The sequence below is a fragment of the Pelophylax lessonae genome, assembly GCF_965119305.1.
Source record: "Pelophylax lessonae genome assembly, chromosome: 1".
Taxonomy (NCBI): domain Eukaryota; kingdom Metazoa; phylum Chordata; class Amphibia; order Anura; family Ranidae; genus Pelophylax; species Pelophylax lessonae.
This window is the reverse complement of record NC_138768.1, coordinates 77,174,531-77,202,310: the sequence shown is the minus strand read 5'-3', so window position 1 is coordinate 77,202,310 and position 27,780 is coordinate 77,174,531. Positions and strand designations below refer to the sequence as shown.

At 42.8% G+C, this 27,780-nt stretch overlaps 1 protein-coding gene across 1 annotated transcript in view; it reads left to right on the top strand.

Annotated features, from left to right (window-relative positions):
• Positions 1 to 20,087, top strand: part of LOC309558281 (UDP-glucuronosyltransferase 3A1-like) — a 30,585-nt gene extending 10,498 nt beyond the window's left edge. The window contains exons 4-7 of the mRNA XM_082261337.1: positions 5,416 to 5,950; positions 11,414 to 11,645; positions 12,723 to 12,942; positions 19,776 to 20,087. Coding sequence (XP_082117463.1) covers positions 5,416 to 5,950; positions 11,414 to 11,645; positions 12,723 to 12,942; positions 19,776 to 20,052 — 1,264 coding nt within the window. The 3' untranslated portion in view covers positions 20,053 to 20,087. The remainder of the gene's footprint in view (positions 1 to 5,415; positions 5,951 to 11,413; positions 11,646 to 12,722; positions 12,943 to 19,775) is intronic.
• Positions 20,088 to 27,780: the final 7,693 nt, after the last annotated feature.

The following is a 27,780-nucleotide window of genomic DNA, read 5'->3' as shown; positions in this document are numbered from 1 at the left end:
TCAAGATAAAAGCTACAGTAGCTGGTTCATGACTCCCCTCCTTGTTTCCAGTGTTACCAACATTTTTGAATATTTACCTTTTTCTGTTCCTTTGAGATCTTTGTTGTGCAGACCTGCCCGACACAGCATGGCCTTTGCTTTAAAATAGTCCCAGCTAGGGATGATCGAACGGTTCGGGTCGACCATCGTTTAAACCCGAACATTGACTGTTCGAGGTTCGGCCGAATTTAGAACTTTTTGCTGAAAAAGTTCGGAATTCGGCAACCAGAACCGACCAAAATGCAATGGGGCAGGAAATGGGCTTTAAAAGCCCATGATTTGACCAGAACCATTAGTAAAAGCCAATTGAGGGGGCAGGAGAATGCTAGGAATGTGATTGGAGTGACTAGGGGGTCCAGAGGCCAATCATTAGTGAATACGCCCCCCAGTATATAAGATAGCCCCCCCAAATTCCTAGCATTTTAATACAGGGATGTGGAAGAGAGTGGAAGCAGTTCTGTTACTTCTGCTTCAAAAGTGTCATTTAGCAATTATTAGTGTGAGGAAAGGGATATCTAGTGTAGTTAGGGTGCTATTTTCCACTATAGTTAGCTTCATAAATCTAGTTTCTGTAGGGAAAGTGTTAAGTGCCAGGGTGACCGTAGTGTAGTGTAGGGTGAACTGACACTGACTGCTATGGCATGGTGACCAAACCCTTCCATTTCAGGGTGACCGCTATAGAGAAAAGATCGTTTTTCTTATGTGACTTACAGAGCAGCGATATGGCTTCTCGCCGGTCTTGCGCTAATGAAAAAAAATGCCCAAAAAAACGCCTGCGCCAAAAAAAGCCCGCCCAGGTGTGTTATTGCAGGCATTTTTTTGGGGCATTTTTTTGGGGTCTTTGGAGTCAGGCATGACATCTGAACTTGTGTATAGGGGTATATATACACACACACATATGTATTATACACATACACACATATAGGTGTGATAGGAGTGGAGCCATATGCCTGTTAATTATTTCATTAGTGCAAGCATAGTGTTCTGCTCTTTTCACACCTATATATGTGTAGGTGTATATATACATACATGTGTGTGTATATATACCCCTATACACAAGTTCAGATGTCATGCCTGACTCCAAAGACCCCAAAAAAATGGCCAAAAAAACGCCTGCGCCAAAAAAAAACAAAAAAAACGCCCAGGTGTGTTATTGCAGGCGTTTTTTTTGGGCATTTTTTGGGTTCTTTGGAGTCAGGCATGACATCTGAACTTGTGTATAGGGGTATATATACACACACACTTATATGTATTATACACATACACACATATAGGTGTGATAGGAGTGGAGCCATATGCCTGTTAATTATTTCATTAGCGCAAGCATAGTGTTCTGCTCTTTTCACACCTATATATGTGTAGGTGTATATATACATACATGTGTATGTATATATACCCCTATACACAAGTTCAGATGTCATGCCTGACTCCAAAGACCCCAAAAAAATGCCCAAAAAAAACGCCTGCAATAACACACCTGGGCGTTTTTTTTGGCGCAGGCATTTTTTTGGGCATTTTTTTAGAGTCTTTGGAGGCAGGCAAAACATCTGAACTTCTGTATAGGGGTATATATACACACACACTTATATGTATATATATACATACACATATATAGGTGTGAAAGGAGAGAAGCCATATGGGTGTTAATTATTTCATTAGCGCAAGCATAGTGTTCTGCTACTTTCACACCTATATATGTGTATGTGTATATATACATATAAGTGTGTGTGTATATATACCCCTACACAGAAGGTCTGATGTTATGCCTGCCTCCAATAACCCCCAAAAAATGCCCAAAAAAACGCTTGCTACAAAACCGGCAAGGTGTGAAAATAGCGGAGCCATATCCCTGTTCTATAAGTGACCTAATAGAAACAATCTTTTTTTTTCTGGTTCTGGACATTCTACAGAGCTTAAACTTCACAGGTACACTTTTTAGACCCCCCCCCCCCCGACACTAGATCCAAAGTCAAAAATCAAAAAATCTCATTTTTTTTTCAATAATTTTTTCAATAATTGGCTCTCTATCAAAAATGACAATTTTTAAGAACTTTTTTTTGTGTGATTAATAGTCTCTGGGGCATGACCCAGAACCCTAGACACTTTTTAGGGGCATTTATTGGGTTTTAGGGCTTCAAAATGGGTTTTTTTGATTACCGAAGTTCGGATCCCATTGATTTCAATGGGGTTCTGAAATCCGGGCCGAACTTTCTGGAAGTTCTGGTGTTCTGGTCGAACCGAACTTTTGAAAAGTTCGATCATCCCTAGTCCCAGCTGAGCCTTGCATCAAACTGTAATACTTTTCACTTGCACACCTGCAAAGTAATATTTAAACAGAAAAGTAAATTGGACTTTAATCCCTTCACTGCTAGGCCAATTTTTTTTTGTTTTCACACAAGCAAACATGCAATTTTTTTATTTTTTACATAAACATACACTTAAGGCTCCATTCACACTAGTACGACTTGTCAGGCGACTTGTGTGCCCTCAAGTCGCCCCAAGTCGCTTGTCATAACAAATGCAATGTAAATTAATGAGAGCCGTCTTAATATGCACTACTGAAGTTGCTCCGACTTCAGAAAAGGGTCCTGTACTACTTTGAGGCGACTTGTATCCGACTTGTGTCAATAGACTTCAATGGGAGTCGCCTCCAAGTCGGATCCTTATCTTTTGTCAAGCGACTTGTTATCAGACTTTCCAGGAAGAAGAAAGAGATTAGCCAGGCATTCCCCACATTGCAGCCATGCCTACAGTTCCTATATACCAGGGATCCTCAAACTACGGCCCTCCAGCTGTTGCAGAACTACACATCCCATGAGGCATTGTAAAACTCTGACATTCACAGACATGACTAGGCATGATGGGAATTGTAGTTCCTGAACAGCTGGAGGGCCGTAGTTTAAAGACCCCTGCTATATACCATTATCTCTGCCTGGTCTGTGTGAGTGGCACTGGTGGACACTGATACGTGGCACTGATACATGGCACTGATACTTGGCACTGGTGGACACTGATACGTGGCACTGATACGTGGCACTGGTGGACACTGATACGTGGCACTGGTGGACACTGATTCGTGGCATTGATACGTGGCACTGATATGTGGCACTGGTGGACACTGATACGTGGCACTGATATGTGGCACTGGTGGACACTAATTCGTGGCACTGATACATGGTACTGATACGTGGCACTGGTGGACACTGATTTGTGGCACTGATATGTGGCACTGGTGGACACTGATTCGTGTCACTGATACGTGGCAATGATACGTGGCACTGGTGGACACTGATTCGTGGCACTGGTGGACACTGATTCGTGGCACTGATACGTGGCACTGATATGCAGAGTTGTATAAAGTACTCGAAACCCATACTTGAGTAAAAGTACAAGTGCTCGATCAAAAAGTGACTTGAGTAGAAGTGGAAGTGCTCGATCAAAAAGTGACTTGAGTAGAAGTGGAAGTGCTCAATCAAAAAGTGACTTGAGTAGAAGTACTAAAGTATTCAACATTTTTTGTACTTAAGTATTGCAAGTAGTTTTTTAAAAATTTTGCTACTCAAGTACTGAAAGTAAAAGTACCAGTAGTTTTGAAAAAAAAATGCTATTCAAGTACTGAAATTAAAAGTACAAGTACTGTGTTATGTAGTTATTAAAGAAAGAAGTCAAAAGTTTGAACATCATATTGTTTTTTATTATTTTAAATGCAGCTTTTATTTATACATACAGTAGCATTTATTTTCGTATGCGCTGATAATACACATGTTTTGAGCTTCATGAAACCTGCCATCTACTCTTCTGGCAGTGGTAATTTTTATAATTGTAACGAGTAACTATGCAGCACAAAAAAAAAAATATCGGAGTAGAAGTATTGAAATCATCGAAAAAATATAGTGAAGTAAAAGTGGAAGTAGGAGAAAAAAATTCTACTCTAGGAAAGTACAGATACCGCCTTTCGGTACTTAAGTACAGTAGTGAAGTAGTTCTACTTAGTTACTATACATCTCTGCTGATATGTGGCACTGGTGGACACTGATTCGTGACACTAATACGTGGCACTGATATGTGGCACTGGTGGACACTGATTCGTGACACTAATACGTGGCACTGATATGTGGCACTGGTGGATACTGATTCGTGGCACTGATACGTGGCACTGGTGGACACTGATTCGTGGCACTGATACGTGGCACTGGTGGGCAGTGGCACTGGTGGACACTGATACGTGGCACTGGTGGACACTGATTCGTGACACTAATACGTGGCACTGATATGTGGCACTGGTGGATACTGATTCGTGGCACTGATACGTGGCACTGGTGGACACTGATTCGTGGCACTGATACGTGGCACTGGTGGGCAGTGGCACTGGTGGACACTGATACGTGGCACTGGTGGGCAGTGGCACTGGTGGACACATACGTGGCACTGGTGGGCAGTGGCTCTGGTGGACACTGATACGTGGCACTGATACGTGGCACTGGTGGACACTGATTCGTGTTTTTTTTTTTTCCAGAAAAACATACACTCAACATAATTTCTTTTACACTATATAATCTCAAAGATTTTTCTTAAATGTAAAAGATAAGACTGTGTCGAGTAAATAGATACCAAATATGTCAAGCCACAAAAATACGCACATCCACAAAAAAGTGTCAAATTACTTTACTCAAAAGTGTCCATAGGTGATAGTTTCAAAGCCTGTCATCAATTTAGTTAACCAGAAATGTTGACCTATAATTTAATCCTTTCACTTCATTGTGCAGGGCAAAACCCAGTATGTGTTGCGCAATTGCCGTTTAGATACCCATGTGCTTCATCCGTGCTTGTTTGTGTTTGTATGTAAAGGGTGTGGGGCACATGTACATTTTTTTTTTTTTATTTATTTTATATTTACTTTTTTAAAACAGTTTTGCTAAATGGCATTGCGTCCATATTTTACTGTAACTGACAAACACTATATGTAACAGCATATCTGAAGAGGCAGGTACTCTTTATAAAGGCATCACGGGTTGATTAAATGCCTAAAGGCTTCTCCACATGTCTCGAGTATCTGTTATTTTTGCAGTTGGGGTCAGACAGCTCTAAACTAGTGAGTGTTCAGAGATGAGCACTTCCAGGTTCATACCTGAAAGAAAAACTAGGCAATAGACTTCCCTTGGCCTCCTGCTGTTCTCCATCTCACCCATGAGTGTTTTAGTCTTCCACAAGACATGGGATTCCAGAAAATTGAGTGCAAATTTCCTAACCTTTAGATGTGATCCAATAAACATGTTTTCTGTAAATATTATTAATTGGTATTTTATGTAGACCAAGTTGTAATAGATGATAGCTTACCTAATAAACTAACTAGGTGGAACAAACTTTTCTTTTCAGACAAGGACTTCAGTCCATCCTTACATTTTTGAAGGAGCTGTCTTACCAGTGCAACATAACTTTGCACCAGACAGAAATCTTAAACTTCTTGAAGGAGGAACATTATGACATTGCGGTGGTGGACGCATTTAACCCCTGCACTTTTCTGGTCTCTGAGAAGCTTGGACTCCCATTTATTGCTTTCTTTCCTGGGATGATGGCCAATGCTGACCGTGTAGGAATGCCAACTCCTCTGTCCTATATTCCATTGTTCCAGACACAGCTTTCTGACCAGATGGATTTCTTTGGACGTTTAAAGAACACAATGATGTTTCTGGGTTCATTAGTAATCCAGAAAAAGATTGACTCATTGTATGATGGTGTCATCGAAGAACATTTTCCTGCTGAGTCTAGACCAACCATAGCTGATCTTCACTTGAAAGCTGAGCTCTGGCTGTACAACATAGACTTCACCCTTGAGTATCCTCGCCCACTTCTGCCTCACGTTCAGTACATTGGGGGATTATTGGCCAAACCTGTAAAACCATTATCACAGGTATGTATCCCTGAATAACCTTTATTTTAATAAAACATGCTGAAGGGATATTAAAATTCTCGTGCAATAATTTTTTTTTATTGGTTTTGGATAATGATAAGGGGTCAGAGTATTTGGCAGGTTTTCATGGCTGGGAGAATTGAACAGAAAGTAGCAGACAAGGACATAAACCTGGGAGAAGCTCTTTATTCACTTGCTTCAATCCCTGGCACTAACCATGACTTACTGTAACTACAACCATAATCTTAAAGAGGTTGTAAATGCATTTTTCTTTTTTTTGTATCATAATGATTGTGTTTACTTACCTGCTCTGTTCAATGGTTTTGCACAGCGTGGTCCTATACCTCCTCTTCTGGAGTCCCCCTCTGGTACTCTCGTCTCCCTCTCTTCTTGGTGTAGGTCCTTGGTATTATGCTGTTGAGAATTCAAAAATTTAAAATAACCAGACTGGTCCATGTTTCCTCTAATGCAGGTCATACATAAAGCAAATTTCCTTCCCTCAACCACAGTCAGTGTTGATGATGGAATCCCTCCCACAGCGCTATTGTTTCCTGAAGGGAGGGAGCAAAGGAAGCCTTCTTCACTGGCACTGGCAGACTATAATGATAATCGGGTAAAAAAAAACAAAAAACAACAGGCTGGTTGGACTGACGTTAATCAATGAATTGGCTTTAGTACAACCAGCCTGCCCATAGACGGATTGAAATTTGTGCGGTTCCTGCTGACCTGGCCGAATTTTGATCCCTCTATGGCCTCCACATGTAAATGGCAATAGTATCACACACAGTGGTGTATTTAGGTTTTGTGCTGCCCTAGGCCTGACTAAACTTGTGCACCCCCTAATTTAAATATGACCCACCCCCTTCCTGTAAACGCCACACCCCTTCCTGTTTATGACCCGCCCTATCATCTGTAAACCACAGACTACAATCACAGTGTATCAGTGCCCATCAATGTAGCCTCATCAGTTCCCATAAGTTCAGCCTCATCAGTGCAGCCTTATCAGTGCCAGCTCATTACTGCCCATCAGTGCAGCATATCAGTGTAGCCTCATCAGTGGCCATCAGTACAGCCCCATCATTGACCACCAGTGCAGCCTAAGATATTTGGACTTGTGTTTGCTGCCACTAAATTGTAATCATAGGATTATTTCACTTATTTGTATAATGACTAGGAAGTCCATAGTCATTATACAAATGAGTGAAATATTCGGTGGCAGCAAGCACAAGTCCAAATATCTTATGAGACTGGAGTAATCTTACTAACCCAGTGACATATTGCGATATGAGGTAAGCAGGTCCAAAATATTATTGCCATCATATACACTTAAAATTCTTAATTCTATATTATGCAATTCAATATGCTCGCTCAAGGACAAGGATGTTTAAAGAAATGAAATTATATTATTGACATGATGCCCGCCATACCTGGGGGCAGAGGAGGGTAGGTGGAGCATTAGGCTGCAGTGCCACACTAATTAGCATTGGAGGCCGTTGGGCCAGTTGTAAGTGTGGTCGGTGGCCTGCAGTCTGTCCGGTCCGAATGTCCTCACCCGCCGGAAATATTATACCGGCAGGGAGCAGTGTGACCGCTTTATGAGGGTGTCAGACTGATTTGCCTCCTGGACCCTGCCCTGCAGTGAGAGCGATAATTCTGGGCCATAATGCACAGTTAACTCTAATCTAAACATCTGAAAAGGCTTTTAAAGCATTGTCTATGGGCAATTTTAGAGTATCAGTTTTTTGCTATTTTATGGATGCAAGCAATTTTAAAGCTCGATATGCTGGGTATCTATTTACTTGATGAAACACCACATTTTATAATTCACCAGCAAATACATTGTATAATATACCAAAAAATTAGGTAGTATGTTGTATTTGTGTATAATAAAACTTATTTTCTTTTTTTTTTTCTTTTTAATGAAAATGTATGTTTAAGTTGTGCAAATAATGTGCTACATAAAAAGATTATAACTGCCACCATTTTATTCCTAATGGCCTCTGCTTTCATAAAATATATATCATTGTTTGGGGGTTTAAAGCAATTTTTGTTTAGCAAAAATGCAGATTTTTATATGTGTGTGAATAATTAAAAGACTACCCTGGCAGACGAGTGGTTAAATGTATGCAAATACATATATCGGCAGGTTGTGGTTTGAAATTGACATTTCTTTATCCTTGGTGGTAGAGTCTTTTAATTTGACTTTTTTACTCTATGTACTGTTATGAAATTCTACTTACAACTCCAGGTTCCAGACATCTGTTGACTTCGCTATTGCTGAGAAATATAAAGAGCTTACAGTGTATTTCCAATTTTGCAGTCAAATTTGAGAATACCCAACAATATGTTTGTTATGTGTTCCCATTCACACGGTATGCCTTAAAAATAGTTTTTTAAATATTTTTTACCTTTTAAGATGTTTCTCAGGAGGAGGTGTCAGGGCTGACTGCAAGGTATTTTGAACAATGGTAGGGTAAGCCTGTCCCAAGTCTATCCTCGTTAACATACACTGAATGCAAGAGGCTCAACCTTTAACACTTTGTTAGGACAGACAGTGTTCAATTTTAGTTATAATTCATAATAAAGATTAGGGATGGGCCGAACACTCCCTTGTTCAGTTTTCACTAGAACATCTCGAACAGGGGAAATGTTCTAGTGAACATGCAAGCTCTTTTAAAGTCAATGGGAAACGAACATGAAAAATCGAAAGTCCTCATTTTAAAGGTCTATATGCAAGTTATTGCCATAAAAAGTGTATAGGGACCCGGTTACTGCCCTGGGGGATATGTATCACTGCAAATTTTTTTTTTTTTTTAAAACAATCGTTTTTAAAGAAGCAGCAATTTTAATGATGCTTAAAGTGAAACAATAAAAATGAAAAATTCCTTTAAATATCATGCCTGGGGAGTACCCTTAATGTGCCTGTAAAGTGGCACATCTGCACGATGTATAGAGCCTGCTGCAGCAATACTAACATTTCTGAAAGAAAAAATGTAATTTAAACTTGCTCGCGGCTCTAATGTATTGCTGGCTCCTGGCAATACAGATAAAAACAAACAAAAAAAAAAACCCGTCAAAATAATAAAAAAAAAAAAAAGAGCGTGGGGTCCCCGCCCACATCTATACCAGACCCTTATCCGAGCATACAGTCTGGCAGGCCAGGAAAAGGGGGAGAATCAGCGAGAGCCCCCCTTCCTTAACCATACCAGGCCGCTTGCCCTCTACATGGGGAGGGTGGTTTGGGGTGCCCCAAACCCCCCTCCCCATGTTGAAGGCAAGCGGCCTGGTATGGTTCAGGAAGGGGGGGTGCTCGCTGACCCCCCCCCCTTTTCCTGGCCTGCCAAGCTGCATGCTTGGATAAGGGTCTAATATGGTTTTTGGGGGGGACCCCAAACCTTTTTTTTAAGTTTTGGTGTTGAGTTCCCCTTAAAATCTATACCAGACCCCGATTTTGGGGGGGGGGGACCCTGCATCATTGTTTTTTAAAACTCTGTCATAGAGTGCCCCTTAACCACTTAAATACAGGGCGCTTTCACCCCCTTCCTGCCCAGAACAATTTTCAGCTTTCAGTGCTCATTGGCAACTATGGGAAATCTTAGTTAGCTTGAAATGGCACTGCTCCCTCTCTTTAAATGGGAGCTCCAGTCTCCATGACCTTTTTTTTCTTTAAAAGCACCACCCTGATTGTTACTACTTGTACGTCAATAATTGGCTATTGTTGTAACTGTACCCATACCCATATGAATACAGATGTTGTTACATCTGTAATCGATCACATGATCTCATCAGCAGGCAGGGGCCATGGTGGATGTGGGCATTTGAAGCCCGCCCCTGTTTACTTCCGGGAATCCGTGCAGTTGGCTACCCAGCATGCACCTCCCGATCTCGCGCCTGCGCAGTAATGACACTGCAATGCGCAGTTTGTTTATTGCAGAAGACAACCTGGGAGTCAGCTGCGGTTGGGGAAATAACACGAGACCCTGATTTCCCAGTAGTCCAAGGGATTTGCCTCATGACGACATCGCCTAGGCGGCCGGACCGGAAGTGCTGCATATACAGATAAAAATAAGGTATTCGGACATTAAAAAAAAAAAAAAGTTTATCCTTTAATAAATGCACTGTGGGAGGGGATGTGGATGAAAGCAACTTTTAAAAATTGGTGGCACTCCGCTTTAACATTCCCATCTATAGGAAATCTTGGTCAGCATGACATGGCACTGCTCCCAGTCTTTAACATTGGCATCTATGGGAATTATTGGTCAGCTTGACATGGCACTGCTCCAGTACCATGAGTGACAGGGACACCAAACTTGGGGAGCACCAGGAGGGGATCAAGGACTACAACACATCCATACATTTTAAAAGTGGAATATGCCTGTACACTACACTGACTGCACTAAACTAACTGAACACACAATACACTACCTACCTGCCTAATCTCTATTGTCACACACTATACACGGCTGCCGTGTAAGCAGTAGCCTTATATAATGTGGGGTGTGGACTTAGCCCCTGAGCCATGATTGGCCAAAGGCACTCTGCCTTTGGCCAATCATTGATCTCACAGTACATTGTGCTGTGATTGGCCAAATCATAAAGGTCAGGTGCATGCTTTGGCCAATCATCAGCAATCAATGCACTGCAACAGTGCAGTGCAATATGGGGCGCTTATCGGCGGACGAACTTCCCGCCGAGCGCCCTATTCATTTGTGTGTTCAGCGAACACACGAACATCTGATATTCGAGTCGAACTTACGTTCCACTCAAACACAGAGCCCATCCCTAATAAAGATCAGTTTACACAGGACAGACTGGGTTTATCATGGCAAACACAGCTACCCAGCCCTCTTCCCCTCCATAAAAAAAGAGAACTAAGTAGAATTTTCCTTGCTGGAGTGTCCAGAATAGAGCATTTAAAAAGGTAAGCTGCATTTTTAAAAAATGCTTTGCTATGCTAAGTAGAGTAAATGAGGACATGTGACAAACATAAAGTAGATGTTGTCCCAATTTGGCTGCAAAAGTGGAAATAAACTTTAATAGGAGGGCTTCCTGTACTTCTCCTATAAATCATGCATATAAAATGAAAGGGGTGGTGAACACCGTAAAGACTGTTTGTTTTTTTTTTTTTAATTGTATTTTTCCTTTTTTGTCTTAATTGATTGAAGTTTAAGGTTAGGGCAGAGGCAGATCCTGAGTGAACAGGAGAGTTAATGAGCAATGAAATAGGTATTTTATGATGCAACATGTAAGATCTAGCAGTATGATCTTGTGATATACAATGCTTTGCAACCATTATACTGTTGTTCATGGAATTGTGATGTGTACTTTGTGCCTTGTTGTTCTGATTATCTGTTCTGTCAGCAATAAATAGAGATTATATAAAACACCAGAAAGACAATTCCTTATTGCCTAATGAAATAAAAAGCACTTTATAAATAAATATGTTTATTTTATTATATTCAGGAACTGGAAGACTTTATATCTGAGTCCGGAGATGCTGGTTTCATTGTGGTGACTCTGGGATCAATGTTGTCCTCACTCCCTCTAGTGGAATTCCTCAAGGAGATGAAAGGTGGATTAGCTAAAATTCAGCAGAAGGTGATCTGGAGGTATGAGAGGTCGAAATGGCCACAAGATGTGGAAATTCCTCCAAATGTGAAAATTTTGGACTGGTTGTCGCAGAACGATTTACTGGGTAAAAATCTTTTCATTATTACCTTTAGTAGCAATGTATAGTAACATGAAGTTACTATATTACTAGCTACCTACTGTACTTCCTTTACTATAAATTGTGGTACTTATTTTACCCTCTACAGATCCTACCATTCTACTCTCCTCTTTGCTGCCCTCCTATCCCTCACCTTCGCTCTGTCTTCCTTTCCTCCTTCTTGATTTTTCCCTCTCTTTTCTAGACTAACTCTGTTCTTTTGTCCCCTAACCTAACTCCAGTGATGGGACAAGGTCTTAGAGCACCCATAGTGGAAAGGCACATTCCATGAGCTGTAGACTACTTTAGCAGCATGCGCCCCTACTCCTTAAGCACCCAAAGAAGCTGTCTCTTCTGTCTACCTGTCTTCTGGTCTGACCCTGCTCTGTTCTCCCTTCCTTCACCTTGATTCTGTCCTTCCTTCCACCACCCTAACTTCATCATTCCCTTTCCTACCCTAACACTTCCCAATCCTAACATTTTCCTGTCTTCCTCCACCCTAACTTTGTCCTCTCTTCCTCTTTCTTAACCCTGTCTTCCATTCCTTCACCACAACTCTGTCTTCATTTCCTCTACACTAACTCTGTCCTACCCTTTCTGCACCCTAACCCTGTCCTACCTTTCCCCACCCTAATTCTGTCCTTCCTTCCCCTACTTTAAATCTGTCCTCCCTCCCGCAATCCCAAAGCTGGCCATAGATGGTTAGGTTTTTTTCTGTTCAAACAATGGATTACTCCATCCACTTTAACTATCAAAATACACTGATCAGCAGCCACAGCCCGTTTTCCATCATGCCCCTCCAACAGACGTTGATTAAACAACTGTCTTCTGTTGAGCAGGGACTCCTACACAGTGATCAACGTTTGACTGGTCACTGTTGAACTGGACAACTTTCGATCCCTGTATAGCCAGCTTTATTCTGTTCTATCTTCTCCTGCTTCATCTCTGTCCTCTCTTCCATACCCTACCTCTGTCCTTCCTGCCCCTCTCTGATCCTCTCTTCTCCCTCGCTACGCTTTCCTCTTTTGGTCTGATTATTTATTTTTATTGTTTATGCAATTTCAGGGCACCCCAAAGTACGTCTTCTGGTGACACATGGAGGAATGAACAGTTTGATGGAAGCTGTGTACCATGGTGTTCCTGTTCTTGGGATTCCACTTTTTGGGGATCAGTATGAAAATATGGCCAGAATAAAAAACAGAGGAATGGGAACCTATATTCCACCTGAGCAACTTAAAGCTGAAAACTTTGCCAGCAGTATTCAACACATCATAGAAAATAAAAGGTAATTGTTGGCAATGTTATATTTGGAAGACCTTGCGTAACACAGCACAGGTGGCACCTGACTCCCGAGTCTGACAGAGAATGTGTTGTTTCAGTTTTTAGCAGTTAAAACCAGGGCTGGATTAAGAGCATCATGGGCTTGGTGCTGAGGATTTTGAAGGGTCTTAAGGGCCGTGCCTTGGCATGCACCCAGAGGAGGAAGGGTGCAGCCATGCATGCCTAATTCAACATGGGATGCTGTCTCTGAAGCCCATAAACACATCCATGCATCGGCAACTGTCCCTCCTTGTCCGGCCTTCGTGCTGTGTGGGGAGGTTCTGAGGGTGCTGCCTGGGGAAGCGAGCATAGAAGCCAAACTTCTGTGTTTACAAGTGACAGAAGAGCGGTAACAGTGAATATGGCCAACCCGGGGCCTATATAAAAGGTAGGGGCCTGGAGCTGCAGCTCCAATAGCCCCTACGTTAATCTGGCCCTGGTTAAAACACAAGAAGAACCTTGGAGCTCCCCCTTCCCCCCAACACCAACCACTGATAAGCGAAGATCCCTATGTGGCAATTAACTCATGGGACCAAAACCATAATAACAGTTTACATTATCTAGCTGTTTTCAAAAGATCATGCAACAATGTTTAGCTGGCCATAGACAGGTAGTTGGCTGGCTGAATTACCCACTTCAATACCGGGCACTTTCACTCCCTTCCTGCCCAGGCTAATTTTTTTTAAGCTTTCAGCGCTGTCGCACTTTGACAATTACTCAGTCATGCAACACTGTACCCATATGAAATGTTATCATTTTTCTAGATAGAGCCTTCTTTTGGTGGTATTTAATTTTTTACTAAACAAAAAAAAAAAAAAAAACTGCAAATTTTGAAAAAAAAATTTTTTTTGGTCAGTTTCTGTTATAAAATTTTGCATATAAGTAATTGTTCTCCTTCACTGATGTGTGCGGATGAGGCTGCAATAATGAGAACTGATGAGGAGGCACCAATGGGCACTAATGAGGCTTCACTAATATGCAGCACTGATAGGCACTGATAGGCAGCACTAATGAGCATGCACTGATATGCGACACTGATGAGGTGGCACTGAGGGGCACTGATGAGGTGACACTAATGAGGCTGCACTGATAGGCGGCTCTGATGGGCACTGATAGGCGGCACTGATGGACATTGATAGGCAACACCGATATTCACTGATAGGTAGAATTGCACTGTTGGGGCTGCACTGATAATCAGAACACTGTTGATCAGTGCTCTGATTATCAGTGTAAATGTCCCCTGTCACGCTTGCCGGTTGCCAATAAGCGATAAACGATAGCCTCCCAGAACTGGATGACCGCACTGTATCCATCTTTTGGCTATAGCGCTGTCAGGAAGTGGTTAACCACTTTACGTCCAGCTGCCGCAGATGTACTGCGGCAGGCTGGCTCTCCCAGGCAAAGTCCCGTACATGTACGGCGCTCGCCTGGGAGGAGCTAGAGGGTGAGCCCAGCCATCCGTCCTTCTCCCTGAGATCACAGATACCATGCGATCCTGCTACATGTCTCTGTGGTCATCTCACAAGCCCAACCCCCCCACAGTTAGAATCACTCCCTAGGCTTACATTTAACCCCTTGATCACCCACAGGGTTAACCCCTTCCCTGCCAGTGTCATTAGTACAGTAACAGTGCATATTTTTAGCACTGATTACTGTAGTAATGTCACTGGTACCCCCAAAAGTGTCAAACATGTCAGTTAGGGGTCCGATCTGTCCACCGCAATGTCGCAGTCATGCAAAAAATCGCAGATCGCCGTCATTACTAGTAAAAAAAAAAAAAAACAATAAAAATTACATAAATCTTTCCCGTAGTTAGTAAACGCAATAACTTTTGCGAAAACCGATCAAAATACGCTTATTATGATTTTTTTTACCAAAAATATGTAGCAGAAAACAAATTGGCCTAAAATGTTAAATAATTGATTTTTAAATTTTTTTTTGGGAATGCTATATAGCAGAATGTGTTTTTTTTCAAAATTGTCGCTCTTTTTTTGTTTATAGCACAAAAAATAAAATTGCACAGGTATTCATATACCACCAAAAGAAAGCTCAATTTGTGTAAAAAAAAGGACATCAATTTTGTTTGGGTACAACGTCGCACGACATCGCAATTGTCCGTTAAAGTCACGCAGTGCCGAATCGCAAAATAGGGCCTGGTCATTAAGCAGCAAAATCTTCCGATCTTAAAGTGGTTAAAAAAAGACACCTCCAGTCACAAAAACAAGGTGCACAGAGGAATCCATGCTCCCCCCGGGAAAAATTTTATTAGAACAGCAGAACTCACGGATATCAGAATACACTTATACAACAAAAGTTTTATAGCACGCTCTTTGGACAGAAATTGTTCAAGCGATCAATTTCTGTTGAGCAGGGCCTAAAATACACTGATCAAGGCTTGGCTAGTCCCTGCATAAATTTGAAAGTCTATGGCCAGCTTCACTTTTGCATGACTGTTTATGATGGCTGGTTGCTGTCTGAGTGAAGAGTCATGCTGACTGAATAAATACGTCAATTACTTTTTCCTGAGGGCCATTAAATCATAATCTGGCCATACACTAGTAGACTTTGAAACGTTGAAATGAACATTCGCACAAAAATTCTCAGCACATTTAAAGACCTAACAAAAAAATGTGTTTGCTTTTAACATTTGATTTTGGAATGAATGGACTTTACCTAACATAAACCAAATACACTTTTAGAAACATTTTATATCCTGATAATTGGACATTTCTCCTCACTGGGGTCAAAAAAACACATTTCAATTCCACTAAGGATTGGAAATTCAAAGCAATGTTCTTAAAAAAAACATTCTACTAGTATATGGCCAGCATTAGCTACCTGATTTCTAGAGACAGTCTCAGACTTTGAAGATAAGTCCTATTGGCAATAATATGGTATGATAATTGGCAATTTTTTGTGAGTATTGTTTCCAAGATGTATGAAAATATCCAGCATGTCAATCCATAAATAAGAAGTTTCTCTCCATAGGAGTAGGAGTAGACGGAAACAAAACTTGACTACGCCCCTAGGGCAATCCTAGGACTTCAGTTTTTTCTGCCTAGTCAGGAGTAAGGACATGGCTCCCTGCTGGGATCTCTGGTCCTAACATTTTTCCTTTTCCTTCGAAAGTCCACCCATCACTTTGTGGGGGGTTCCAAGAGGCCCTGGGCTAGTAAGTCAAAAGAAGGTTCCATTAGTTCCCCAGACAAGCCCTCCTCTACCTGAAGGGGCGCCCTCACTCGTATCTGGGGTGGGGGGACATCTTTGTTTCTTTCCAAACCCGTGGACCTCTCTCATTCATAACAAATGGATCCACGAGTTGATTCTGTCCAGTTAAAAGATCAAGTTTTGGTCCTTGCCTCCGGCAAGGATCTTTCCTTCCAGCTTGTGCCTGTCCCTTGATTGGCTGCAGGTCCTATATGGGGTGGAGCAGGATCTGTTATCACAGGGAGTAATTGTCCCAGTTCCAAAGTTGGAATGTTACTGTTCCCAGGAAGGAAGGCAAGGTCTGTCTGATCTTGGATCTCAAGCCCCTGAATCGCTTTGTGCGGGTTCAGAAATTTCAGATGGAGTCCATTCGCACTGAGGTGGCTTCCCTTAATCAAGGGAGTTTACTGGCCTCTCTCGATATCAAGGACACTTACCTTCATATCCCAATATATGTAGGGCATCAGCGTTGTCTTAGTTTTGCCGAGGGAGAGGAACATTATCAATTCGTGGCGCAACCCTTTGGTCTCGCCTCAGCTCCTCGGGTGTTCACAAAAGTGTTGGCCCCAGTGTTAGCCTTGCTCAGGCAGAGGGGGAACACGGTCCTGGGGTACCTGGATGATCTCAATCTGTCTTAAAAAAAGATCTGAACATCACTGTGCGAACTCTGCAAGAGTTTGGCTGGATGCTGAATTTCCAGAAATCTGGTTCCGTCCAACAACCTGAACTACCTGGGCCTGACTTTAGATTCAGCCCGAGCCAGGGTGTTTCTTCCAGAGGCAAAACTGTTGAAGTTGCAGCATGGGATTCGGCTCCTGTTGTCTAACCATTGGTCGTCTCTCAGGACTTGCATGCAAGTGCTGGGTTTGATTGTTTCCACCTTCGAGGCAGTTCCGTTTGCTCAGTTCCATACCAGGCCTCTGCAAAAAGAAATTCTTGCCAAATGGGGCAAGAATCCTCAATCTCTGGGCAATCTGATAATGTTGAGCCGGGGTGCAAGGGGATCCTTGCTTTGGTGACTCTGTTCCCCGGCGCTTCGACAAGGGAAGTCCTTTCTCCCCCTGTACTGGACAGTGGTTACCACGGACGCCAGCCTGTCAGGGTGGGTGGGGTCTTGAGCATGGATTTGGCTCAAGGGGTTTGGACTGAGGAGGAGTCCGGTCTGCGGATCAATATCCTGGAGATTTGGGTGATCAGGCTTTGCCTGTCCCTGTTGACGGATTGTCTGCAGGGGTGTCCGGTAAGAATTCAGTTGGACAATGCCATGGCTGTGGCGTATATAAATCATCAAGGGGGAAAAAAAGTGCCCTGGCGGCCAGAGAAGTAGCTGGAATTTTAAGGTGGGCAGAACAATATGTCCCAGCCCTCTCTTCTGTACACATTCCAGGGGTGGAAAATTGGCAGGCGGCAGGCCCTGAGTCCGGGCGAATGATCTCTTCACCCAGGAGTATTTCGACAACTGTGTCTCCAGTGGGGGACTCCAGATGTGGACCTGTTGGCCTCTCTTCTGAACCGGAAGGTTCAGAGGTTTGTGGCAAGATCTCTGGATCCTTTGGCCAACGCCGCTGATGCTCTTGTGGCCCCTTGGGGTCAGTATCGTCTGATTTATGCTTTCCCTCCACTACATCTTCTGCCGAGGCTTCGGCGCAGAATGGAGGCAGAAGGGATTCCAGTTATTTTGGTGGCTCCAGACTGGCCTCGTCGGTCTTGGTACGCAGGTCTTGTAAGGCTGGTAGCCGATGTTCCTTGGAGACTCTCTCTGAGAGAAGATCTTTTGTCTCAAGCGCCGATCTTCCATCCTGCTTTACGGCCGCTGGCTTTAACAGCCTGGATATTGAAAGCCAGGTACTGAAGGATAGAGGGTTGTCTGATTCATTGATTCTTACACTGTTAAAAGCTAGAAAATCTACTTCTGGGAAGATTTATCATAGAGTTTTTGAGGGTGTACATTTCTTGGTGTAAGTCTTGGGGGGTTTCTACCTCTTCCTTTTCAGTGTCCCGTCTGATGGAGTTTCTACAACAAGGTGTAGATAAACGTTTGGCTCTGGGCACCATCAGGGGGCCAGATTTCTGCCTTGACAATTTTTTTCCAATGGCTGTTTGCTGCAAATTCTCTGGTTCACACTTTCATCCAGGTGGTTTGCCACTTGGCTCCTCCGATAAGGTCTCTGGTACCTCAATTTGGTACTGTCGGTTCTTCAAAAAACGCCTTTTGAAAATATTTGTGAACTTTCTCTGCTTACTCACAGAAGGCAGCTTTTTTGGTGGCTAGTACTTCTGTACGCTGGGTGTCGGAACAGGCTGCATTGTCCTGTTGGTCACCTTACCTGGTGGTTCACAGGGACAAAGGGGTGCTATGTCCCTGTCAGTCATTCCTTCCTAAGGGCGTCTCAGGTTTCCACTTGAATGCAGACATTGTGTTGCCTTCCTTGTGCCCCAAGCCATCATATCCAAAAGAAATTGCTTTGCATTCCCTGGATGTGGTTCGGGCAATCAGGGTGTACCTGGTGGTGACTGAGTCGATTCGAAAGTTGGATTCTTTGTTTGTCCTTACAGGTGGGTCTCTTAAGGGGCAGGCTGCATCTGTTGTGTCCATTTCCAGATGGATCAGGCAGACAGTGGTGCAGGTCTATTCCATTAAGGGTCATGCTTCTCCTTTCCCTGTTAAGGAGCATTCTACAAGAGTTCTTAGTGCCTCCTGGGCCTTCCGTCATCAGGCGTCAGTGGTTCAGGAGTGCAAGGGGGCCACATGGTCGTCTGTGCATACATTCACCATGTTTTACAAGGTGGATGTACTCGCCTCTGCGAATGCTGCATTCGGCCTGAAAAGTTTTGCAGGCTACTGTTTCAGAGGTTCCTGCCTCTTGAGAGTGTATTCTTTCTGATTGGTGAGCTCCAGTTGTTCCTGGTTGAGCTCCTGGTTTACCTGGCTGGCTATGTTTAGCCTTTTTGGGAATTATGTGCATTGCTGTGTTTTTCCCTCCCCTCATGTTGACACTGCTTTGGGACATCCCAAGAGTCAAAGAAGATATGGAGCTTTGTCCGTCAATGAACGAAAGAGAAAACTGGATTTTTATCTTACTGTAAAATCCTTTTCTCTGATGTTCATTGATGGACACAGCACTCACCCCTCTGTTGAGTTGGGTTATGTATTCTTCTGACACTGCTTGTTACAAACTGAAGTCCTATAGCGGGAAGTGGGAAGTATACCCCCAAGGACTGCATAGTCAAGTTTTGTTTCCGCCTAGTCTTACTCCTACGGAGAGCAGCATAACCCAAGGGTGAAAGTAGATATGGAGCTGTCCGTCAATGGACATCAGAGAAAGGGATTTTACAGTAAGACAAAAATGCAGTTATTCAGTGTAGTGTGATTTTATGATGATTAAAAGTGGTGCTATACGTAGTTAGTAAGAGTCCACTCATATGGTTAGGGGAAAGCAGGAGGGAAATGTAAAATGTTACTTTAGCAAACTTGCTTGATGTCCCTCAATATTTTTGTTACATGTGTCTTTAAAGCTTTGTTGTAAAATCACTCAGGTCAATTAAAATCTTTGTCCTTGATTCTGCTTGTATTCCGTCATGTGTTCACAGCTACAAAACTTCAGCATTGAAGCTACAAGCTATTAGGAGGTCACAGCCCTTTCCTCCAGACCAGCAATTACTGAGATGGGTGGAGCACATCATCCAATCGGGTGGAGGCGGTCATCTTCATCCCTATTCTTACAAACTGCCCTGGTATCAATATTGGCTGCTGGATGTCATTCTTTTCCTCTTCATCATTCTCACTGCGGCCATCTACCTCATTGTGACATTATTCAGGGCTCTCATAAGAAAATTATGTTCTCCAGGAAAATTAAAGAGAAACTAATGAAGCTTAGCATTGTTCTGTAAATGAAACATTGCAGCTGCTCCTCATTAGTCTCCAGGCATATTGTCGTGATCGAAGACTCTAATTTTTTACTTAAAGTCATTATTACTCTGATGACCTACATGTCCTTAAAGGACACCTTAATGTAGGGGATCCTTTCTTCTACAAAAATTCAAGAACAGGAATTTAAATATAGCACTGGAAAAGCAAGCAAATTTCACTAAAATTACAAAATTGTCATTTCTGAATGAATTCAAATTCCAGAAATATAAATCTGAGTTAAGTATGTATTAGGTCTATGTACAGGTTGTTTTATAACTAATGCAACCCAAAAGGGACATGCCTTTCAAATAGCTGTAAGTAGTTACATTTTAACTATAAATAATGTTGAAACATTTCATGAACAAGTCCTTTTCTTCAAGACTGGATAAAGGTGAAAGAGTTTTTTTTTTATCTTAGTGCATTTTATGCATTAAGATAAAAAAAACCTATGTGCAGCAGCCCCCCTCAGCCCCCCTAATATTTACCTGAGCCCCCTCTCTATCCAGCGATGTTGCAGGAATTTCTCAGCTGCCCAGGACTCCCCTCCTCATTGGCTGAGACAGCCCCTGCATCTCCTGTACCATGCCCGCTGCCTCCTCCTGTACCATGTCCGCAGCCTCTGCATCTCCTGTACCATGCTTGCAGCCCCTGCATCTCCTGTACCATGCCTGCATCCCCTGCATCTCCTGTACTATGCCCGCAGCCCCTGCATCTCCTGTACCATGCCTGCAGCCTCTGCATCTTCTGTACCATGTCCGCAGCCTCAACATCTCCTCCTGTACCATGCACACAGCCCCTGCATCTCCTGTACCATGCCCGCAGCCCCTGCATCTCCTGCATCATGCCCGCGGCCCCTGCATCCCCTGTACCATGCTGAAAGCCCCTGCATCTCCTGTACCATGCCCGCAGCCCCTGCATCTCCTGCATCATGTTCCCAGCCCCTGCATCTCCAGCATCATGCCCGCAGTCCCTGCATCTCCTGTACCATGCCCGCTGCCCCTTTATCTCCTGTACCATGCCCGCAGCCCCTGCATCTCCTGTACCATGCCTGCAGCCCCTGCATTTCCTGTACCATGCCCGCAGCCTCTGACATCTCCTTCTGTACCAAGTCCGCAGCCCCTGCATCTCCTGTACTATGTCCGCAGCCCCTGCATCTCCTGTACCATGTCCGTAGTCTCTGCATCTCCTGTACCATGTCCGCAGCATCTGACATCTCCTCCTGTACCATGCCTGCTGCCTCTGACATGTCCTCCTTTACCATGTCCGCTGCCTCTGACCATCTCCTCCTGTACCGTGTCTGCAGCCTCTAACCATCTTCTCCTGTACCATGTCCGCAGCCTCTGACTATCTCCTCCTGTACCTTGTCCACAGTCTCTGACCATCTCCTTCTGTACCGTGTCCACAGCATCTGACCATTTCCTCCTGTACCATGTCCGCACCCTTTAACCATCTCCTCCTGTACTGTGTCTGCAGTCTCTGACACGTCCTCCTGTACCATGTCCGCACAGCCTATGACCATCTCTTATAAAGCCCTATATGCTTTCATTTCTGTTTTATCTATATATATGGTTTTCCCTTTTATGAACAAGAAAATTATGTTATGCTGTTGGGCTGGTATAATAATGCTATGGGGCTCATATGAAATTATTTCCAGGGCTGTTTTTTATTCCCAGTCCGGCCCTGAACATGACTGCGCACCAGTGCACAAAACAAGGTCTATAAAGACATGAATGAGCGAGTTTGGGGTGGAGGAACCTGACTTGCCTGCACAGTCTTGATCTTACAAATGCACTTCTGGAAGAATGGTCAAACACTCCCATAGACACACTCCTAAACCTTGTGGACAGCCTTTCCAGAAGAGTTGAAGCTGCCATCAAGGGAGGAGGGGTGAGTAATAGGAGGGCCAATGAGAGCTGCAAAGCTGCAGGGGGCTGTATGAGGGCGGAGATAACAGGAGACTGCAGAGATCCATGAGTATTCATTAAGAGTAGAAATGTACAGGCAAGCAGTGGTGTGAATGAGTGTGTGTGTTTGTGTGTGTGTCTATATATATATGTGTGTTTGTGTGTGTCTGTGTAAATCCAGGAAGTGAACAGTCAGCAGCTTCATCTGCCCACAGTTAAAATGGCTGCAGCCAGACTTAGTGGAGGGAGATTTCTGTAGCATATTTGACAAGTACAGAATCACAGTACATATAAAATAAAATGCAAAGTGGTTGGAGGGAAGCTTCAAAATGGCAAATATTTTTTATGAGCAGACTGCAGTTCCTCTTTGAAAGACAAAAGACAAAACTGGTCAGGCATGGTCATGTCGCCACTGTTAGAAAGATTTTGGATGTTTTAAAAGTACTTTTTTATTTTTTTATTTGCTGCACTGGTCATGTGGATTGCACATTCTCCTTCAAATATGTTGAAAGGACCTCAGGACAGCTATAGATGAAAGGAATTTGGCTAAATGGTGCTGTGGAGCTGGTGCCCCATGCATTTCTATTGGGAACCATACTCGGGATGGCCTCCAATGGTCCCGAGGAGTATGACTCTCCCTGTAGGAAGTAATGGGGATGGCAAGGACTGCATGTGGATGGAGCTGTAGAGAATTTACTCCCAGTGCCCCACAGAGATAAAAATCAGACAGGCTAAGATCATCTTACAAATCAGGACACTTTTGACCTAATTTGTTCATAATAGACGTTTGTATGGAATAACATAACCTCCCTTCCAAGACAATGTTAATTCAGAATGCACAGTCCTGGATGTCATAGATTTAGATTTTGCCATAAAAATGGAGCCACCCAGTATGAGCTGCTCTGTTGTAAAAATGAATGTACAACCTTGCACTATTAATTAAAAAGGACTTCTTAAGAGTAAACATAAACTCAATTAGCAAAAAAAAAACAAACATTTTTGTAAATGTATGAATTGAAATTCAGAGTATAATAAACTCTTTTTTTCAGTGATGTGTTACTTTGTACTGCAAACATTATTATCTGGTGGAACTACTGCCCCGTGTTCTGAATTTCATATCTGCCTCAATGTCTTTGGTCTCAATACTTTATGAATCACGAATCTTAAACAGTTAATGTACAAGTGATATGGTTCACAAAATAGTTTCAGGTTAGTATTAGTATTACTAGTTAGTAATTAGTATTGGGATAGTAAATCAGAAAGCATTGAAGCCAGAGGGTCATCATGACAGCCAGTCACCTAAACTTTTCAAGAGGAGATCAGCAGTGGCAACCTCCACATTTGTCTCATGATACATCTCCTTTAGAGTCGGTTCACACTGAGGCAACACGACTCCTTACTACTTCGGGGGCGACTTGTGCATTACCATGCACCACGACTTCGGAGCGACTTGCAGGGACTTCACATAATGCAAGTTGCTCCGAGGTCGCCCCTGAAGTAGTACAGGACCCTTTTTCTAAGTCGGAGCGACTTGTGTCGCTCCTATTAGAACGGGTCCTGTAGCGGTCAATGGACCGCAAGGGAGCGCGACTTGTCAGGCTGACAAGTCGCCTGACAAGTCGCGCTAGTGTGAACCGGCTCTTAAGGTTCATCTCTGGGATACTATAATTTTTTTCCTTAAAGCGGTTGTATCCTCATGAAAAAATAAAAAATAAATAAAACCCTGCAGGACAAAGGCCTAATAAGCTAGTGTGCATCGCATACTAGCTCATTATGAAATACTTACCTTAGAACGAAGCCCCGACACGGTCGTCTAGACAACACTGAGGTGCTGTCATGTTCCCTCGGCGTCTCTTCCTGGTTCGGCGGCTCCGACACTGTGAGTGGGTCAGAGAAAGGTGAGGCATGTGTCATGAAGTAGAGGCTAAACTCCTGGAACAGCATTTCTCAGCCAGGGATTTGGGACCCCCCGTGAATACATCAGGGCATACAAGGTCATATCTTAGATGCTCATTGATCCTTTTCCCCATTGGGGAACTGAGTCCTTTGACAACCCAAAAATCTAGCTATAAAGCCAGTGCAAGACCCATTGGCCCTTTCCCCTAATTGGTTTCTGCATAGACCATTACAGAGAGATAACATTCAGCAATAACTGAATAAAATATGTTGTTTGTTTAGTCCCCTGCTGTTCCGGGGCATGCAACTAATTGTAACCTACTAATTGGAATTAATTAGAGTAGCTTTCAGCATCAGGACAGCTATTCTATGGCAAACAGAGAAGATAAAAGCTGGGAAAATGTTCAATTAAAACAAAATACTCTGTTCAGTTTAGAGAAAACTGAAATAGGAAGGCTGGAGCAATAGTATATGCTTGAGACAAAGAGAACTATTTTCAGAGCGGCACGTATCCAATGGCTATAACGGGAACCAGACAAGACTGAGCTTATGAGTCTCACATTGTTGTGTTTGTGAAAGCTTACCAACAGCATATTTAAATATATTCTTAAGGCCTCCTCACTGCCTGTGTAAACCATTAAATGCCTGGAGAATCGCTCTGAAACTGCCCGCTTTACACTTTGGTGCCTTGCGGTTCTATGCATGTGAATGGGTCACATTTGACAGCAGTAACACTGGCTAAATGTAACAAGTAGAAGTCTTGCCATGCCATGCATCAACCATGGCCAGTTCATTTTTTTGTTCAACCAGTGGGTGGGATGGCGGAATCCCAGGGTCCTAGGGTGACAATGCTGTTCCTTTATACTCTAGGTCAGCCTTTTTTAACCAGGGTGCCTTCAGGTTTCTTCTGAGATGACTTGGCAAAATACCTTAAAATTGTCCAAAGGTTGTATACAAGCCAGGGGGTGGAGAAAAACTGAGGGAGAAGAGAAACTTAGGAATACTAGTCAGTAACAGTTTGCAAAGGTGTGTTTGCTCTGGAAGAATAAATCACCTCTGATGTTGGAAGTTCTACGTGTGTAAGTGTTGCTGCGTTATGTAAAACTGTTGGTTTTGTTTTTTCCATTTTAGAATGGGTTGCCTCGTGATTGTGCAGAATTTTAAAGGGCGCCCTAACTAAAGAAAGTTTGAAAAACACTGCTGTAGATGCAGTACAGTGACTGAGTGCTCTCACCCTAGAAAAGGAAGTATATTACTGGCAGGATCACCAGGTAACAAAAGAGGCTGAAAAAAAAACGAATGCAGCCACCACATCTAATTAGTGTCCTCAAGTTTCAACTCGAGTTAGTGGAGTGTCCTACAGTCACTCTACTTCTTTACAGGTTCAAGTTTTGCAATAAAGCATATCACTAGATTGTTCATTGAGCCAAACAAATATATATATATATATATATATATATATATATATATTTTATTTATACACTGCATGCAAAATTATTAGGCAAGTTGCATTTTTGAGGATTACTTTTAATATTGAACAATTACATTGCTCTCTGTCAATCCAAAATGTTAAACCTCAAACCTGAATATTTAAGAAATTAAAATTGAGGTTTTAGCTTTCTTAGGAGAATATCCATGTGTGCACAATTATTGGCCAACTTTTAGTGTGAGGAATTATTATGCAACTAAATGAAAAATTAAAGTTGGCTCATCTCACTTGCTTATTTGTATCTGTTAAAGTGAGAATAAGGAACGAACAACTCAAAATGTACAAACAAACATTTCTGACATGTAAAAAAAAAAAAAAAAATCAGTGACCAATATAGCCCCCCTTCTTTTTTAATAACAGTCATAAGCCTTTCATTCATGGAGTCTGTCAGTGTCTTCATCTGTTGACGATCAACTTTTTGTGCAGCAGCAACCACAGCCTCCCAGACACTTCAAAAAGGTGTACTGTTTCCCTTCACTGTTAATCTCCCATGTAAGAAGGGCCCACAAGTTCTTAATGGGGTTTAGGTCAGGTATGGACGGTCCATGTCATTTTTTTTTCATCTTTGGGACCTTTACTGCTGGCCATGCAGTGGAGTACTTTGATGCATGCGATGGAGCATTGTCCTGCATAAATATGATGGTCTTCTTGAAAGATGCAGACTTTTTCCTGTACCACTGCTTGAAGAAAGTGTCTTCTAAAAACTGGCAGTAGGTTTGGGAGTTGATTTTAAATCCATCTTCACCCTGAAAAGGTTCAACTAGCTCATCTCTAATAATACCAGCCCATACCAGTACCCCACCTGCACCTTGCTGGTGTCTAAGTCGAAGTAAAGCTCTGTGCCTGATACTGATCCAGCCACAGGCCCATCTGTCTGGTCTTTCTAGAGCCATTCTCATCTCATCAGTCCATAATACCTTTGAAAAATCTGTCTTCAGCTTTTTTTTGGCCAGTCTTGAAGTTTCAAATTATGTGTTTTGTTCAGTGGTGGTCGGGTTTCAACCTTTCTTACCTTGGCCATGTCTCTGAGCACTGAAAACCTTGTACCTCTGGGCGCTTCAGGTAGGTTGCAGTTCTGGAATATGACAGCACTGGAGGATAATGGGTTCCTGGTAGCTTCACGTTTGATTCTTCTCAAATCTTTGGCAGTTAATCAGCATCTTTTTTTCTCAACACGTTTCTCAACACCACAGTCTCAAAAGCATGGAGCAGATTCCAGAGAGGAGGCAGTTACTCTAGGAGAGCTGGACAGGGCCATAGAAGGTCCTTAACCCATTAGCAGGACTGGTATTTGCTCCTTTGTGCAAGGAGAAACAGAATGAGCACTGCCAGAGCCCTACAAAATGACCTCCAGCAGGCCACTGGTGTGAATGTCTCTGACCAAACAATCAGAAACAGACTTCATTAGGGTGGTCTGAGGGCCCGACATCCTCTAGTGGGTCCTGTTGACACTACTCGGCACTTTGGAGCTCGATTGGCATTTTCCATTGAACACCAGAACTGGCAGCCACCACTCCACCACTGGTGCTCTGTGCCTTTCACAGATGAGAGCAGATTCACCCTGAGCACATGACAGACGTAAAAGGGTCTGGAGAAGCCATGGAGAATGTTATGCTGCCTGTAACATCATTTAGCATGACCGGTTTGGTGGTGGGTCAGTGATGATCTTGGGAGGCATATCCATGGAGGGAAAGAGTTAGTATGCAAAGCGCTGTAAAGGTCTAGAGTGGTATGAATTACTGCAGTTAGGGGAGGTTAAATGAAGGGGGCTATTAGGGATGCCCATGTGGGGGATCCGGTATGATATGGACCATGCTCATAGACCTGAAGCACTGGAATCCACTGGCGCTGCTGGCAACGTGACACTCGGAGGGTGCCATGCTGCTTTCCACATGGACCTGCAGGAAGTCACCCTCTACATGCTCCTTAATTTCTACCTGTCTAAGTGCATGACAATAAAGTGTACCATTGACTTTTAAACTCTACACTTAGATTGACGCTGCTCTTTTGTTTTAGATTTCAGAAAATAGTGTTGCGCGACTCTTAAATTACTAATAAAATCTTGTGATGTTCATTAGTAAGTGTAATCAATATTTGAAAGTATCAATGTGTTCCAAACAAAATGTTGGACGATAAATCAAAAAAATCTTAAATACATATAAAAATCAATAAACCATGGTATATCTTCAAAAGTAAAGTGCAAACAGTGTGGAACCTATCATAAAGTGCACCATGCAAAAGTGCAAAAATAAAAGCTGAAATTTATGTGGAAAATTAATTGGAATACAAAACACTTGAAATGGCCTCATAAGTGATAATAGAATCTCTTCATATATATAAAGTGCAACGTGCAAAACTGCAAGCTTCAAAGGATGTATTAGTCCATCAATCAAGGTA